The 17,201-nt window shown below is 37.1% G+C and overlaps 1 protein-coding gene across 4 annotated transcripts; it reads right to left on the bottom strand.

Annotated features, from left to right (window-relative positions):
* Positions 1-416: 416 nt before the first annotated feature.
* On the bottom strand, positions 417-14,168 carry LOC121729250 (nucleolin-like). Of its 4 annotated transcripts, none has more exons than XM_042117707.1 (9): positions 14,038-14,168; positions 13,326-13,698; positions 13,030-13,117; positions 4,859-5,045; positions 4,346-4,488; positions 3,960-4,101; positions 3,119-3,222; positions 1,818-1,859; positions 417-628 (listed from the first exon to the last, which is right to left on the bottom strand). In XM_042117707.1, the coding sequence occupies exons 2-8, from the start codon at positions 13,682-13,684 to the stop codon at positions 1,842-1,844; spliced, it is 1,041 nt and encodes a 346-aa protein (XP_041973641.1). In that variant the 5' UTR covers positions 13,685-13,698; positions 14,038-14,168; the 3' UTR covers positions 417-628; positions 1,818-1,841. The 4 variants fall into 4 exon arrangements, with proteins under 4 accessions (XP_041973641.1, XP_041973642.1, XP_041973639.1 ...); XM_042117708.1 differs by having other exon boundaries at positions 417-625; XM_042117705.1 differs by lacking the exon at positions 1,818-1,859.
* Between the last annotated feature and the right edge of the window lie 3,033 nt (positions 14,169-17,201).

The raw sequence follows: 17,201 nt of genomic DNA, 5'->3' as shown, positions 1-17,201 counted from the left end.
CCGTTGTTGTCAATGTAATAATTATGAAACATTACAAATCTAATTACCTGTTGAAGAGTGCATGTTAAATAACATTGTAAGAGACATCCAAGTCAATGTTCTCCACCAAAGAATTGCCGCCTTTATTCTATATTCAAGATTTGAACTTTGCTATCAGTTGTCTATTCCATGGACTACTTGTGTAGTGTCTCTATGCTAGAGGATTTTGGGAATCAGTTATATAGACTACCACAAAATGTTTTAAAATATTATTCGAATATTTACGTTTTAGGTATAGTTGTTTCTTCATATTCTTATAAACATTTAAAATATATGCGTACTAGTAAAAAAAACTGAGATTCTAACAGTAAGTTTGTATTATTCAAATACCAAGATAATATTATAGGATAACGGGATAGACAATTAAAACAACGGCGTGTTAGTAATTATTTATTACCGGTCTGTCAAAAGACAATAGTTCACATGTATTTCATTGTACTTAGTAAATAAAATTAGCTAGATTTGATACTGTATTCACAGTCCACACACACAGTCACACGCACGGAGCACACGGAGACGCCGCACACACACTCGCTCACATCTGCCTCAGCCGCTTGTTCGGCCGCTGCCCGTCGTTCATGAAGCCCTGCTGACAGACAAATGGACTTGTTAGTTAGTGCACGTGTACGGAGGCCACATTAGGAGAAACGACGTAAATTTTCAATTTTGGATGACGTTTTAGACTACAGTATAAAAAAATGTAACATCTACAAATGCGCCGCAATTTGAATGTGTGCATTCGCGTCGGACGACTATTTGCACACATAGACAGGTTAAAACCAACTCTCTCTAATTTTTCAAACTCGGCGTTTCTGTGGTGCTTGTCATGATTTAAACACGAAAGAACAACGTCGGTTCTTTCTAGTGTGACCCCAGGAACAGAATTCTTTAGGACATTTTAAGACACATTCGCAAAGTAGAGTAATAAAGAATTCTTATCTTAGGCCCATCAATGACAAAAGTACAGAGTAATAGCATGCCAAACTACGCCAAAGCAAAGCTTTAAGTTGCATACACATACAAACCATTATAAATTGAATAGTTAGTCAAATTAAGACCTATTATATGCCGCGATAAGCCCCAAATAGGGAAACTAACGGTGATGAAATTATGGAGAGTTTACTGTTAGTAATGAGTATGAGAGTGACCGTGTGACCCAGTGTAGTTTTATATGAAGGACATCGGTTTATCGGCAATAAGCGTATACAGTAATAGCCGCGACGAATTGTGTTAACAACCCATGACTCGTTTTATAAGCCTTTCTATAATATTAATCACCAATGAATCAAACTTTTAGTACATTACAGATAAAACTAAATAATAAAGATGGAGAAAACTATCGTAGCATACTTCAAACGACGAGTCTAGTCACAAAATTTCATACAAATTTTGACATTTATTGTAACAAAATCTCTAAGTTTTTAGTATTTGATCAATTAACTTTTTATTCTATTTTTTGTTATAACAATACAATAGCGTATAAAACTTATAGAATGATTAATTTTTCAAACTTTACCTATATTAATCAGTTCAAATCAGTAAACTAATTTTTAGAACTCAGAAAACAAGCCATTGAAAGAAAATGCAAACCCCCCATACATATTATTATTTACGCAGCATAGCTTTTCAAGAAATGCAGTCTTTGTCTGACTTTTTCAGTTTGCCAGACTAATACGAGCAGACCTTGTATAGTTTTCGCTGTTTAAATAATTTTATTAGTGAGAGCCTTAAAATATGATATCTTTTTGGTATTATAAGCAACATCCATCCCTCATTACCTGTGTGCGCGCGTGCGATCTACTCTACATGTAGTCGTACGTCTGAAAAGAATGCACAGAATTAATAATGGCAAAGAGCGGCGAGCGGCCATCCCTGCATTTCTTTGCGCATTTATTTCTATGCACTCGTTTCGACTCGGTCCTTGACCGCGCAACATGCAGACAAACTTGGCAAAAAAATACAGCGAAATTATAATTATAATATGTATAAGGTTTAGTTTGAAACAATTGTAAAACTTTCGTAAATAAATTCGATTGTTTATAGGAAGAAAGGTTTAGTTTGAAACAATTGTAAAACTTTCGTAAATAAATTCGATTGTTTATAGGAAGAAAAAACCAAACCTTGGATATCATAAGCATAATATAAAATATATGAACTATTTGTTGTTACATTATACAAGTTTTTTATAGCGCTAAATAAGTTGATTAATTAGCAAAAAATACAGCAAAGGCGTGATAGTAAAGCAGAAGTGGTTACTCTGTTATAATCCAATATAGTCGTTTTTTAAATAAAACATAATGCAATTGGTTTTGTATGTTTGTGAAGTTTAAACTGACATCATAATTTTCGGTGTACAAAAATAAGTTTGGATCTTAACAAAGTAAGAGTAATCAGGGTAGGTCAGAATAACAGGGTATCGTTAACTTAAATATCTGCACTTACCCTGATTAGCTAGCGAAAATACTATACTACATCGGCAAACCATAAAGGAAATGTAATCGCAAAATATAAAGCGAATAGTTTCAATTTTAGATTATAGTTAGCAGTTGTGGCTACAGCTGTGAATGCAAGGCAGTCTTTACTCTTTATTTTGGCTACATGCAAAATGATATTTAGATGACACTGACAGGAAGCGACTGACTTGCAGAGTTAAAATTTTGATCACGCGACAAAAAGCTTTTACACATATTTACGCAGCGCGATATAGCACGTCACCGCAAAAAAAGTATGATAAGGACAGGGCATGTTTTAGTATACGTCAAAATATTAAACCAGTATTTGAGATTTTCTGCGCAATATCGGACAAAATTTAGACATTTAAAAATCACTCTAATATCCAAAGCTTACACATATTTACGCAGCGCGATATAGCACGTCACCGCAAAAAAAGTATGATAAGGACAGGACATGTTTTAGTATACGTCAAAATATTAAACCAGTATTTGAGATTTTCTGCGCAATATCGGACAAAATTTAGACATTTAAAAATCACTCTAATATCCAAAGCATACAGTTTCGAGTTCTATCGTATCGCGTAATGTGTAAACGCTCCTAGTCTGTTCGGAGGTAGTGTACTCACCGGCCGGCCCATGAAAGGCTGTGGCGGCATGTACGTGTTGACGGGCGCGTAGCCGCCGCGCGGGAACGCGCCGCCGCGAGCGCCGAAACCGCGACCGCGGGCACCTGGGGAGAGACAACACCGGTACAGTGACAAATAAATAGGTCGCAGAGCAGGTAGAAATTCCTACATTGAACAGAGCCTACTTGTGTCTACGCAAGATACAGAGAGTAGTGTCTTGTGTATCATATGCTATAGAAAAAAATTGTGTGCTGGAGAGACACAATAAATAAGAAGTTTTCTATGTGATTCGCGACCAGACTCGAGTCAACACTTTTTATTTATGAAATAGTCTACTAACTAAATTTCACAAGGCATAAAGACGCTTCCCTGAGTGATTAAGACGTGTAGAGTTCATTCCGTCGTTAGCAGTTCAATGGATCTTAACATCTGGTATAAAAAATATTAGACTTATACGTGGGAGAGCCATGATTCGGCACGAATTGGGCCGGCTCGACCGGAGAAATACCACGTTCTCACAGAAAACCGGCGTGAAACAGCGCTTGCGCTGTGTTTCGCCGAGTGAGTTTAGCGGAGGCCCAATCCCCTACGATATTCCCTTCCCTGCCCTCCCCTATTCCCTTCCCTTCCCTACCTTCCCCTATTCCCTTCCCTACCCTCCCCTATTACCCTACTCCCTCTTAAAAGGCCGGCAACGTACTTGCAGCTCTTCTGATGCTGCGAGTGTCCATGGGCGACGGATTTTGCTTTCCATCAGGTGACCCGTTTGCTTGTTTGCCCATTTTTCATTTAAAAAGACTTAGAGGCCAGCCGAAAAATTAAACACAAGTCGGTTGTTTACCTCTGAAGCTGCCGCCTCTTGGCGCGAAGTTGGCGTTGGCGGCACCGCGCGGGCGGAAGTTGTTGGCGCGTGGCGCGCTGTTCGCGTTCGGCGCGACGTTGTTCGAGTTCGACGCGCGCGACTGGTTCTGTTGCCGTTTGTTCTGTAACATAAAAAATATGTGTTTGTAAAGTAGACATGTTTTATGAAGTATATTCGTGTCGTGTGGTACAACTTTTTCTCGCTCACGAATCACGATGTCGTCAAAACATATTTTATCATTGTCTTTTCCGGCATTAACTTAGTAGTAGAATCATGTAGGTGCGATTGACTGGTTCTTTTACACGCCTTATGCTTATCTGCCACCATTATAGTGGTGCCCTACAACATGCAGCCGTAACTCATACCTTGTTGGTGTTAGCGGAGTGCGCCTTCTGCTCCTCCTCGTCCCTGTACTTGGAGACGGTGACGAGAAAGCCGTTGATGCGCAACTCGCGGTCCAGCTTCAGCGCCTTCTCCACCGACTCCTTGTCGTAGAACGTCACCCGCACTGAATAGAAAAATATTGTCGATGATTACTCTTTGTGTATAATAGGTGTCTGCTATACACTGATAAAACAAAGTGTTTCCTTTGTTTTTACCTGGCTACTGGGAGATCAAAATGAAAAATGATTTCTGAATGTTACATTCTGCCACAGTAATGAGGTGTCAATAGATAACATACTAAATTAAAGATAACAGTTAATATCTTGTTAGTTCATAGCTTTAATGCTTTATATCTAGAAATCTAAAATCTCTTCTAAAAATTGAAATTATGAAATGCTTCATACTTTATTATCAGACAATTCAAGAACGAAGAGACGTTACACAACATATTGTACAATAAATAATATCAAGTAGAACAATACTGTGACACTCACGTATCTTATACTTGGTCTTGCTGAAGTCGTGTATGTGCGCAACGGGGCCGCACTGCGCGAACAGCAGGCGCACGTAGTCGGTGGAGGCCTCGTAGGGCACGCCCACCAGCACGGCGGTGTCGGCGCGGGACTCCGCCGCCACCGAGATGGCGCTGCCGTCCACCATCGCGCCGTCCTCGCTCAGCGCCTGCGCCACACATACTTTAAATACGGGGACTCCCAAAATTCCCTGGGATACTAAGGTTCCGGAAAAAACGCCAAAAGACAAAGTACAAACGCCGGAAAAACATGCGACGTGAAAGATACTAAGTACTAACACCCGCGTCAAAAATTATTATGACCTTTTGTTGTCAAATGACATAATTTAATTATGGAAGTTGAGCCGAGTGGAGGAAGTCTCGAGGAAACGACTAATGCTACGGGCGTAAGAGTCATTCTAAAAGCACCTATGGTTGCTTCCTATGGATGCCATAAAACAAAATGTCTGTCTTGCTGTAGAAGAATATTTTATAGTGGATTCCGAATCGACGGGATTTTAGATTTAGATTTAACCCCTCTTAATGCTAAGTACTCACATACGGTTTTACTCGATCGAGCAATCATGTAGAGTAAATACCACGGCTTGGGCTTTTGTCCACACATTACGCATTACTCGATAGTTTTACTCTAAATCGACGTGTGGACCGCAAAACTCGCACGCTTGAGTAAAGCTCGACGGCTCGCGAGTCGCGTCGAGTAAGTTCGAAGACTTCGAAGGAAATTAGATTATTTAATTCCATCGAGCCGGCTCGATGCGAGTCTTCGAGTTGTGACTTGTGACTTTTGTGGTCCATACGATAATTTTTACTCGATTTGGAGTAAAACTATTGAGTAATACCGATAGTGAGTAGGTACTGACCATAAGAAAGCTAAATAATAAAGTGTCACACTAACATCGCTCGTGAAACATTTGATTTTAAGTTAGAGCTAAGTCAATCTACTGTATATGCCTATACTAATATTTATGTAGTCCTTGTAGTCCACTAGTAAGTGGTAGCTAGTGCCGTTTCCGCTTTTGTATCTATGCAATAAGTGTACTTATGTAATATTGACTAAGTACTACATGGTAAGTTTATGTACTTCATACTTGAGCACATGTAAGTACAATGGCCCAACAAGCAGATGTATCACGATTAGAGATGGGCACGTACCTGGGTATTTACCCATCTACCCGGTATTTACCCTCACGTACCCGGTAAATACCCGTATCTACCCAAAAGGGCGGGTAGATAAAATTCAATACTTAAGTCACAACCACCTCAAGAACGGTAATAGCTAGAGAGTTGAAATTTTCACAGATTGTGTATATCCGTTGCCACTATAAAAACAAATACTAAAAGCAAAATAAAATTAATATTTAAGGGGGGCTCCCATACAACAAACGTGTTTTTTTTGGCCTTTTCTGCTATCTTATCAATAATAGCAAAATGTAGGTACTTGAATTTTTACACAGTCTTTAGATGGATGTTAACTTTAATATTTAATAATAATATTAATATAAAATAAAAAAATTAAGAAGGGCTGCCATACAAAAAACACAAATTTTGTCCTAATTTTTCTCTTTAATGGTACGGAACCCTTCGTGCGCGAGTCCGACTCGTCCGATTTTTTTTATTTACATTCTATTATTTTATTAATAATTTAAAATATTTGAAAAACCTTTAAAATATTTTAAAAAAATATTAGAAAAAATATTAGAAGACCCTTGAAAATTACTTTTAAAATAGACAATGTATAAGTACCTGGTTAAAGAAATTATATAAAAAAATATGTAGGTATAATTTTTTATTATTTATACATATAACACGTCCTATCTTATATAAAATCTGATTTGCTTTGATTTGCTTCTGATTTTTTTAACTTCTCATTCTGCTAGCGATCTGACTTCTAGACATTGAACTAGTCGTTTTGAATTTCTTCTTTGTATGGCACGCATCCATTGATGCGTCTATATATTTACTATTTATCTTTATTTACAGAAGATTTTGTGGGGCTCGTCTTTTTAATCTTTTGAATGTTTGGTTTGGTAGAGTTTTTATCAATTTTTTTGCCAATATATTGGGATGTCATTTTATCCTTTTACAATAGTTTTGAAGGGAGTTTTTAATTTTCTCTTTTACATACTTGATTTTTAGATCATTGTAGGTTTGGCTATTCGTAACATAATATGGGGCTCCAGTTATTGAACGCAGGGTTTTAGATTGGAATCGTTGTAGAATTTCTGTGTTTGATGTGGAGGTTGTGCCCCACAACTGCATCCCATAGGTCCAGATGGGTTTGAGTATGCTTTTATACAAAATAAGTTTATTTTATCAGCCAGTAAAGCTTTCGTAGCTGCTTGTCTAAAGCCTTTCTTTTGTTCCATATATGTGTTCTCCATGTTAATCGCCTGTCGAAATAAAGTCCTAGGTATCTAACATCGTTTGACTGTGGTATTTTTATCCGATTAAGTTCTACTTCTGGACATGTTTCGTGTCTTAATGTGAAAGTTACATGGACAGATTTATTCTCGTTGGCTTTTATCCTCCAATCTTTTAACCACTATGATATTTCGTTTAAGATTCTTTGCTATTTTGCCGATGCTCCATGGGCTGTTTGGTCTACTGCGAGGATTGCTGTGTCATCTGCGTATGTATATGTCAGAGCTTCATCAGTACTTGGAAGGTCTAATGTCTTTAGAAGGTAGAGATAAGGGCCCAATATACTGCCTTGCGGCACTCCTGCTTCGATTTCATGGACACATGTGACACTGTGTATCTCCATACTCAACATAGAAATATCTATTGCTGAGATATGCGTTTATAAAGAGGTAGAAGTTTAAGGGTGGCTTTTTACGAACTTTATACAACAGTCCAAGATGCCATAATCGATCAAAGGCCTGTGATATGTCCAGAAAAATAGTAAGATTTGCTTTCAAAAGCTTTTTGAATTTCTTCTACTAGTCTGTGTACCTGCTCCACGGTCCCATGCGCTTGGCTTGCCCGAAATGGTGATCGGATAACAGTTTACTCGCTCTGATTTCTGGCATCATGCATTTCAGGAAGAGTATTTCTAAGACCTTGGAGGGCACTGGCAGAAGACTTATAGGCCGGTGAGATTTTTCATCCTATGGATCTTTTCCGGGTTTGGGGATTAATATTATAATCTCTACTTTACATTGCGGGGGGACAATTTTTTTTTAAATACACGCGGATTTGTGTGAGATATTTGATTCTACTTTCTGGTAGCTCTTTTAGTATTTTTGGTGAAATGTTTACGCCAATTTTCATGCTGGGGAAGATTGTTAAAGTGGTTCCCTTAAACGAGGATATACCATTGGTGACTTTTTTGTGGTGAACGCGCTGACTTGTGTTTTGATGCGGTTAAATTAGACTGAGTTACGTCTACCCCATTCCATCCCGAGAAATATGCGAGAAGTCACATTATCTGTACTATCATCTGCATAGCAATGAATGCCGTTGGTCTGTAACATGTCATTGATATGCTGTATGAATAGGGTAGGCGATAGCACACAGCCCTGAGGGATACCAGCGTCAACAGATAGAGTATCAGAGCATTCACCATCAACTAGGACTGCTAAGAAACTTGTGACCCTCTTGCATTATTTCTTGGATGTATGGAATCTTGGATAATAGTGAAATTGTATATATCCAAACTGACAGCTTATACCCATAGTTCCAATCGCCTGAGCCAACGATGAGTTAGGTACGCCAAGAGAGCCGAGCCGAGCCTTAGTAATCCCTGAGCGTGCAAGTGTCGAAGGGGCTGGCTATTGATGATGGACTCCATCATCTTCGAGAAGGTTATAGCGATTGATCTGCTGTTGGAAGAATTGGAACGGTCACATTTTTTAAGTATCGGGTTCTCAAAAAGCTGTCTTTCAAGAAGCCGAAACTATGTGAGTAGGATAGTTGAGCCAAAAAAGACGCGTAAAGACCGGAGCCAACTCTGGAGCACTCACTGGAGCTACTTGCACTGAGCGCTGATAAAACCGAATATCCGACATGACGCTCATACTTCGTTACCATAACCAACCATGCCGGTTGGCGGTTTCCGCCCTCATCATAAAGGGTCGAGTTGGACGACATGAGGACATGTCATAAGATCGGCATTCTCTTTTGCGTGTTGAAGGAAACACAGTGCAAGCGCTGTTTCACGCCGGTTTTTTCGGAGTCGACCCATTCGTACCGAAGAATCGCTCTCCCACGGTTAAAAGGGAATTTTTTTCTTTTAAGTAACGCACAGGCCAAGAATTTTTTATATTTGATCATTAGTTGCGTTTATACAAAAACAGTACTCATTTACATAATACATTAATTTGCATGTACATAATATATAGGTGTCAAGACTGTAAAGGTGCCTCTTCACAATTGACCATACTGGCCCACTACTAGCCATCGCCATTGTGTAAACGGAGTAATGGTGTATGATGGCGGACGATTTTCAGGCGTGGCGGGCAATGGCGTGGCCTGCAGTGGGTCATCGTGACATTGTGTACTGGTTATATAGGAGACAAGATTTTGCACACGTGTTCCTCTAATAAAGTAGGCATCCACTATAATTGTATTTCACAAAATTTTTACCTCAAAGAGGTTTTATACCTTGAGGTTGTAATAGTATAGGCTCAAGGTTAGTTAGTGGAACCTTATAATTTCTTAGACACAATAATTACACAACAATATTTCGTATTAAGTGCCTACAATTACTAACAAATATTGAATTACGAGAACCTATGTATATTAGAATTTTTCAAAGTTTAGCCTAAAGGAGGGATGAATGTTTTGAAATTTCGCACGCGTGTTTCCCTTAACGATGAAGGCGTCCACTAAGACGATTTACTCAATTCCCAAAACTTTATCACCATTAAAAGGCAGTATACTTTAAAGAATATTAATATCACACATACAAAACCAAAATTTAGGAAAAAAGTTCAAAAACACAGCGTGACATGCGGCCGAAATTCATGAAAAACATGGTTTAGTATTGCAAACATACATTAGTTTAAGACTTAAAGGGGCTTATTCGAACAGTTACGAACTAGTGACCAAATTTGCATTATTTAATGGAGGTTTTAGTAAGGATTCACTTAAAAAAAATATGTGAAAACGTACGTTGAATTATAAATACCCACCATTTTTGGGTATTTACCCAATCTACCCGGTAAATACCCAATCTACCCGGTAAATACCCAGGTGGGTAGATTGGGTATTTACCCATCGCCCATCTCTAATCACGATTCACGTCACCCTTCTATTTAAATATTGTAAGCCGGATAAATTCAGTACGCAGGATGTTTGGCACAGTATTATCGCGTAGACTGTAGAGTTATAATGTTTGCACACAATAATGAACTGAAATGAATACTTGAATGTTTACTGTTTAGCAAACAATTCAGTAAGTAATAGCGTAGATTTTGATATAATTTAAATATCCTATCCTTCCACCCTACTTTGTCCTCAGTAAAGTTCCTTGGACCGTAACCTTACAAGATACAGCACATAACCCCTTCTAATGCTAATCGCGGTTATATTAATATATAAATTACACAAATACACGAAACGTACTCACGCAAACGTAAAAAAATGTGTAGGCGTGCGTGAATATTGATTATCTTATTTATAGGAGAGAAAACTGAGTGTATGGACTTTTTATAGACGCAGGTAGACTTGACGCTCACCTACGACAAAATAGTCGTCAAAAACCTGTCGAAACACTGTCTTGAAACTGTCTTGCCTACGAGTTACGACAGTGCGGCTGTACTCGGGGTATGGAGTGTAAATGGAGGAGAACTATCTTATATTATGGAAGATATTTGAAAAAGTGTCCAGCTGTACGCAGTAAATAACAGTTGAAAAATCCTCCAAGAGTGGCGCTGGCTGCAGCAAAGGGTCCATACCCTTTGCTACATTCATTCCATAATGAATGTAGCCGTTGGTGACAAAATATAAATTGAAGTTAGCCGATAGATAGATAGATCGTTTATTTGCTTATCATTATTGTACCGAATAGCTAAGTCACAGAATAACTGGGTTAATACCAATATATATTTTGAAAAATATAACCTATAATAGCTGAAATAAAATCTGCTAAATGATTTAAAATTGACCGCATTTCAGCGGACACTTTTTACATACAGAGATAGTTCTCCTCCATCTACACTCCATAACTCGGGGGGCAGTTCCATCGCCATGAGGACTTTATCTCAGACGTCCTTTCCAAGTGTGCACGCTTTCATAATATACTTCGTATTGCAATATTCTAACTGCTGTTTCTTTCTAGATGAGCGTAAGCTTTGTATTAAAACATATTCTTGGAATAATTACATCATCGCGTGCGGAAATCTGCGTAAGCCATAATATTACACGGTACACCTGAGTAGAGCCAACTCAAGAGCATCTGAGGTCGCTGACCTGATGACTCATGGAATCATTTTATACGGAAACTCTTGAGTTGAGTACTTAGTAACGCAAATCGATTTTATGCGTACTCTAGCAAGAGGGTAACGTTAATGCTGAGTATTTCAAAAACGTTAGGGACGTTTAATTGAAACACTTACTTTTACGCTCTTACCCTAACCCTCGTCTTACCAAAGATACGATATTATACGAAATGCAATTATTATTGAAACTTTCCAACGAAGTATTTCTACGTGTATGCTCCGAGCGCAAGCTGCGTAAAATTTTAGAAAATATTGGGGGTAATAGTCAGGTGTAGCTTCTCAGCCCTTAATTGCTAGAGCGCGGAGTATACTTTTTTATTTAAAGTTTAGCGCGCGTATTCTAGACTGGCAATCGTTGCAAATTAATGCTAAAAGTTACCTCGGGCAACTTTTAGCATTAATTTGCAACGGAAGCCGCTGTTCGGGCTTCGGTCCAAAACCCGCGATAACATCATAAAACTATTCTGGCACAGCGCAGGTTGACTGGCAACATTTAAATTAGCGAAAATCTCATAATATATTGTATGCTATGTAGTACATGTCATAAGAATAAAACCTTTAAAACTCTAGATGTGATCAATATACGGGCCATATTATTAACACCTGTGGCTTGATCTTGTACTCATGACCTTGGTCCCAATATGACTGTCGGCGCTCGCTGTAGCCAGCTGCCAAGTATACACACAAATAGTAGGTACTCTACATAGTTCCTACAGAACTGACAACTTTCATTCATACGCCTTGAAAATACGATCTAGCTTACGATGTTTTAAATCTAAAATCGATAATGATGAATATAGATGTTGCCCGCGACCACAGAATATATTATTATATTAGTTGTACTCGCGACTTTGAACGCGCTAACGGATATCCCGCGGAACTGTACATTCTGCTGCGATAAAAATAGCCATTTCGTAGCTATATATTTTTATCGCGCCAGAATATTCAATGCAAATCAATTTTAGTAGAAAATCCTAATTTAAATTTAATATATTTTGTAAAAAAATATAAAAGACTTAAAAGGATCCAGAATGTAGTGAAAAACTGTAAAAAGAATAGGTACAATATAAAATAATGAAAGGTCATAAGAGCAACACCTTACAAAGCTTCCATCTGAGTGCTACAAAAGGGGACCATTTTATTTTTTCTTTAAATTAGGTACTCTGATGACCTTTATATATTGCAGGTTGAGTGAATAGCAGTAGTGTAAAAATCATAATATCCATAATATTTTTTAAATTGAAAAGATAATATTTCTAATCAGTTGTAGATAAAAATTGTGTTAGATGGAAAACTTACCTTCAAATTAGTAGATACTTTAACAAATTAGTCATTTAAGTTATTTTGGATGCTTAGTTCTTTTGTGCATTATTTATGTTATTGACTCAACCTTTTAAAAATAAAAATAAAACAAGATTGTTAGCTGATCTACTACCTATTTGATAACAAAACATTTTTTTTTTTTGGCCTGTACTTCAGCAATTGGCAAAAATTCCAAATACATACGTAAAGTAGAAGACCAGCTGTTTGAAACATTCAAATAGTCATTCATACTGCATATTGAAAGTTTTTATTAAATTTGGAATACTCTAGCTTCTTACACATCCCGTTGGATATATTCCAAACTGGGACGGAGCAAGCTAAATACTAAAAAATAAGTTTTATAATAATAATAATGTTAATATGTGATTACCTTTTCCACAGAATCTTTGTTTTTGAATTCAACAATTGCCGATAATGTCGGAGTTGTGGTCAGTTCAGTAACAATGACTGGACCACGTCTAAAAAGAAAGAAAATTTCTATTGTTAATTCTCAGTTTGTTTTCGTTCAGCGTGCGGTTCGCACCAGAGAACATAGGAACTCGACACATTTAAAACTAACGTAACATCTATTTACAAGTCTACAAATCGGGGAGTGATATTTGAATGTTAACAAGTACATGTTAATTTCATTTTACAGTGGTAATTTTGGGAAATATTTGTACTCACTTTACGCTGGTGACTTCGCCATACTTAGAGAACAACTCTTTTAGTTTCTCTTGGTAGTCGAACAGATAGCTGGATGGGAGGTTCTCGATGAGCAGTTTACCGGACTCCACCTTCTCCTCCTTGGGTTCCTCACTTTTCTCGGCATCATTGCCATCCTGGTTTTGTTCTGTGCTGGCTTCCTCAGCGGCTCCCTCGGCGGCCGGCGCCGCCTGCTCCTCGGTTTCCTGTTGGGCGTCTCCGTTGTTCTCTTCCGTGGCCTCCATCGGCTCCGGAACGTCGGGAGCGGCGACCTCCTCGGCCTCCGCCTTAGCTTTGGCGGCCTGGTTTCTGGCACCGCGGCCTCTCTTCGGGGCGACCATTTTCAATTTTCCGACTAGAAACAAACATTTTACAAGTGACGCCAATCACGTAGCCATTTTCCCGCCATAAGTATACGTGATATAGGTACGTATGACGAGGGACCGAGATAGTGGTAATATGCGAACGAGATGCTAATGGGAAATAGTAAAACTTTACAGTATAATCAAATATCAATAGCGGCATGAGGTCGGATTCGGTACATTTTATAATTTACAAAAACATCAATATACAAGCCAAGCCCGCCATGAAGCATGGCGTTGATGGAAGATTCAGGAAACCCTACAAGTAACGCAGTACGTTCGTAAGTAAATAACAAAGACGGGGACAAAAAATTATATAACACCATACTTACACTGATTCAAAGAACTTTTATCACAAATTCGAAAACTATTTCGCACAAATCGACGCCAAATTCACGAGTTTCGGTATTACGCACCCGGCATCACGCAAGCGCATCCGCCATTAATTAAATTTTTATTTCAATGTTGCCAGTTGCACGATTTAAAAATTTAGATTTAGAACCAATTTATTTAAAATATTATTTCTAAGTTCTGAGGTTTCAGGTTAGCCTATCCTATGTGAACTGTGAACTTGTGAAATGTGAGCAGAGAATTATTTTAAAAACAATGGTACGGTACACTATGTATTTTCTTTTGTAGCTATATATCTCTATAGAGCTATATAATGCTAAGTACTGACATACGGTTTTGCTCGATAGTTTTACTCCAAATCGAGCAATAGTGAACCGCAAAACTGACAGCTCGAAGGCTCGCTTCGAGCCGGCTCCGATAGAATTACATAAGTAGGTATATCAAATATGTCATTTCCTTCGATTCGGAGTAAACTGTAAAACTATCGAGCAAAACTGTATGTGAGTACTTAGCATAATAGGGCTATTGATTTTCGTTGCTTTTTGTTTTTGGCAACTTATAACCTATTCCAAAAAAAGTAGAAACTTCAATGTCAAGATTTCATAGAATTTTAGGATGTGTTCCAAAACTAAAACAGTTTAATATTGTCCATTTAATACATAATATTTAATACATAGACATAATGGCTGCGTTCCAGATGACGTTAATTTTGACCAAAACGCTCAAAACGTCCCCTTCTGCCGTTCCCATTGGCGACCGGGGTCGTCTAAATCGCGGCTATGACGTCACTCATGACGTCATCATTTTCGCTCAAAACGACCCTTGACGAAGATGGGTCAAAGTGGGCGTTCTAGTTTTTTTTTAAATTTTAACGTAACTATATCGCGAAAGCCATGTTCGGAAAGTTTTCACGACAGAGTAGAGACAAAAAACTTTATATTATTTCATTACAAATAATATTTTAATTGAAATATGTATATTAAATGAAATAACATTTAATGAAATATTTTGATTGGAAAATAAATTGTTTTGAATGAAAGGTCAAATGATTTCTTATAAAATATAATACTAATTTTCATCTCTCCTATACCTGTTGACCTCGTACTTGACTAAGCATTACGCGGTATTGTTACCTAACGTTTATAATAAGTATGTGACAATAGTCAATATTCAACGTAAGTGGTTTTGTTATTAAAATATGATTCAATGTGAAAACTCAAATACATATACTTATGTAATAAAAGTTTAACTATATTAAAATATGAAAAAATGTAATACTAAAAACGAAACAAATATAATATTATGTATTTTATTTGTAAAATAAATGTAACTATAAACAATTACTTTTATTTACGACTTGAAGAAAAGGATCGTAATATCCAAGTTCGGTTCAATGTACCTATGTATAAAAAAAATATAGTTCTTTTTTTAAACTTTTCTCAAAACGCTCAAAACGATCCATAATCCGTTCCACTTGGGTTTGTATCACTGACGCTCACATGCTAGGGGAACGGGAAAAACTACAGTCTTGAGCGTTAGCGTTTCAACGTCATCTGGAACGCAGGGAATGGCTGCGTTCCAGATGACGTTAATTTTGACCAAAACGCTCAAAACGTCCCCTTCTGCCGTTCCCTTTGGCGACCGGGGTCGTTTTGATCGCGGCTATGACGTCACTCACGACGTCATCATTTTCGCTCAAAACGACCCTTGACGAAGATGGGTCAAAGTGGGCATTCTAGTTTTTTTTTTTTAATTTTAACGTAACTATATCGCAAAAGCCATGTTCGGAAAGTTTTCAGGAGAGAGTAGAGACAAAAAAACTTTATATTATTTCATTACAAATAATATTTTAATCAAATAAATTAAATAACATTTAATGAAATATTTTGATTGGAAAATAATTTGACCTTTCATTTAAAATAATAAATTGTTTTAAATGAAAGGTCAAATGATTTCTTACAAAATATAATAATTAATACTAATTTTCATCTTTCCTATACCTGTTGACTTACTCGTACTTGACTAAGTATTAAGCGGTATTGTTACCTAAAGTTTATATGTATATTGTGACAATAGTCAATATTCAAAGTACATGTGGTTATGTTATTAAAATATGATTCAATGTGAAAACTCAAATATAATACAAGTTTAACTATATTAAAATATGAGTACTTAAGTAAAAAAAATGTAATACTAAAAACTAAACAAATATAATATTATGTATTTTATTTGTAAAATAAATGTAACTATAGACAATTACTTTTATTTACGACTTGAAGAAAATCCAAGTTCGGTTCAATGTACCTATGTATAAAAAAATCATAGTTCTTTTTTTAAACTTTTCTCAAAACGCTCAAAACGATCCATAATCCGTTCCACTTGGGTTTGTATCACTGACGCTCACATGCTAGTGGAACGGGAAAAACTACTGTCTTGAGCGTTAGCGTTTCAACGTCATCTGGAACGCAGGGAATATATACTGTCGTAATATATAATAGTAATCTGTGGTCCATTTCATCCGAAGATTTCACCGGCATGGAATTAATATTACTACTTGACTTGACGAGCGTTACGAGCAAAGAAGTCAGTGATTTATTAGAATCTGGTGGTTGTAATTAAAATTAATATTAACAAATAAATTTATTTTCTTTCTTTCTTTCAAATTCTGTTTTAGGTGTAAATAATTTTTGGGGTGCAATAGGCAACATTCGAAATTGTAATAGACAGTATAATTTTAAATGTTTCAAAAGGATTGTTATGCTTACTAACGCTTCATGCGAAAGAATGTTCTCCCAAATCAATACAAAAACTTGGAACCGTTTTTAGGGTTCCGTACCCAAAGGGTAAAAACGGGACCCTGTTCATGAGACTTCGATATCTGTCTGTCCGTCTGTCTGTCTCCAGGCTGTATCTCAAGTACCGCTATAGCTAGAGTTCTAAAATTTTCACAGATTGTGTATTTCCGGTGCCGCTAAACCAAGCAACCGGAGCAACAAATACTAAAATCAAAATAAAAGTAATATTCAAGTACCCATACAACAAATGTGATATTTTTGCTCGTAATCAATAATGGCAACAGCTAAACACATACCCCCTTACTAATAAATATAAGCTATGAATAGTTATACAGTGTTTTGTTCCTGTC

Source organism: Aricia agestis, chromosome 8 (assembly GCF_905147365.1).
Source record: "Aricia agestis chromosome 8, ilAriAges1.1, whole genome shotgun sequence".
Lineage (NCBI taxonomy): Eukaryota > Metazoa > Arthropoda > Insecta > Lepidoptera > Lycaenidae > Aricia > Aricia agestis.
The sequence above is the reverse complement of the archived record's forward strand: the minus strand, read 5'-3'. Positions and strand labels throughout refer to the sequence as shown.

What these genes read in the sequence shown, in the direction of transcription:
- LOC121729250 (XM_042117705.1), bottom strand. Translation starts at nt 13,684, where the DNA reads ATGGTCGCCCCGAAGAGAGGCCGCGGTGCCAGAAACCAGGCCGCCAAA. An exon ending in GGCGAAGTCACCAGCGTAAA is followed by an intron (nt 13,118 to 13,325) that starts GTGAGTACAAAT and finishes CTTTCTTTTTAG; the next exon opens with ACGTGGTCCAGTCATTGTTA. An exon ending in ACAAAGATTCTGTGGAAAAG is followed by an intron (nt 5,046 to 13,029) that starts GTAATCACATAT and finishes TGTGTGGCGCAG; the next exon opens with GCGCTGAGCGAGGACGGCGC.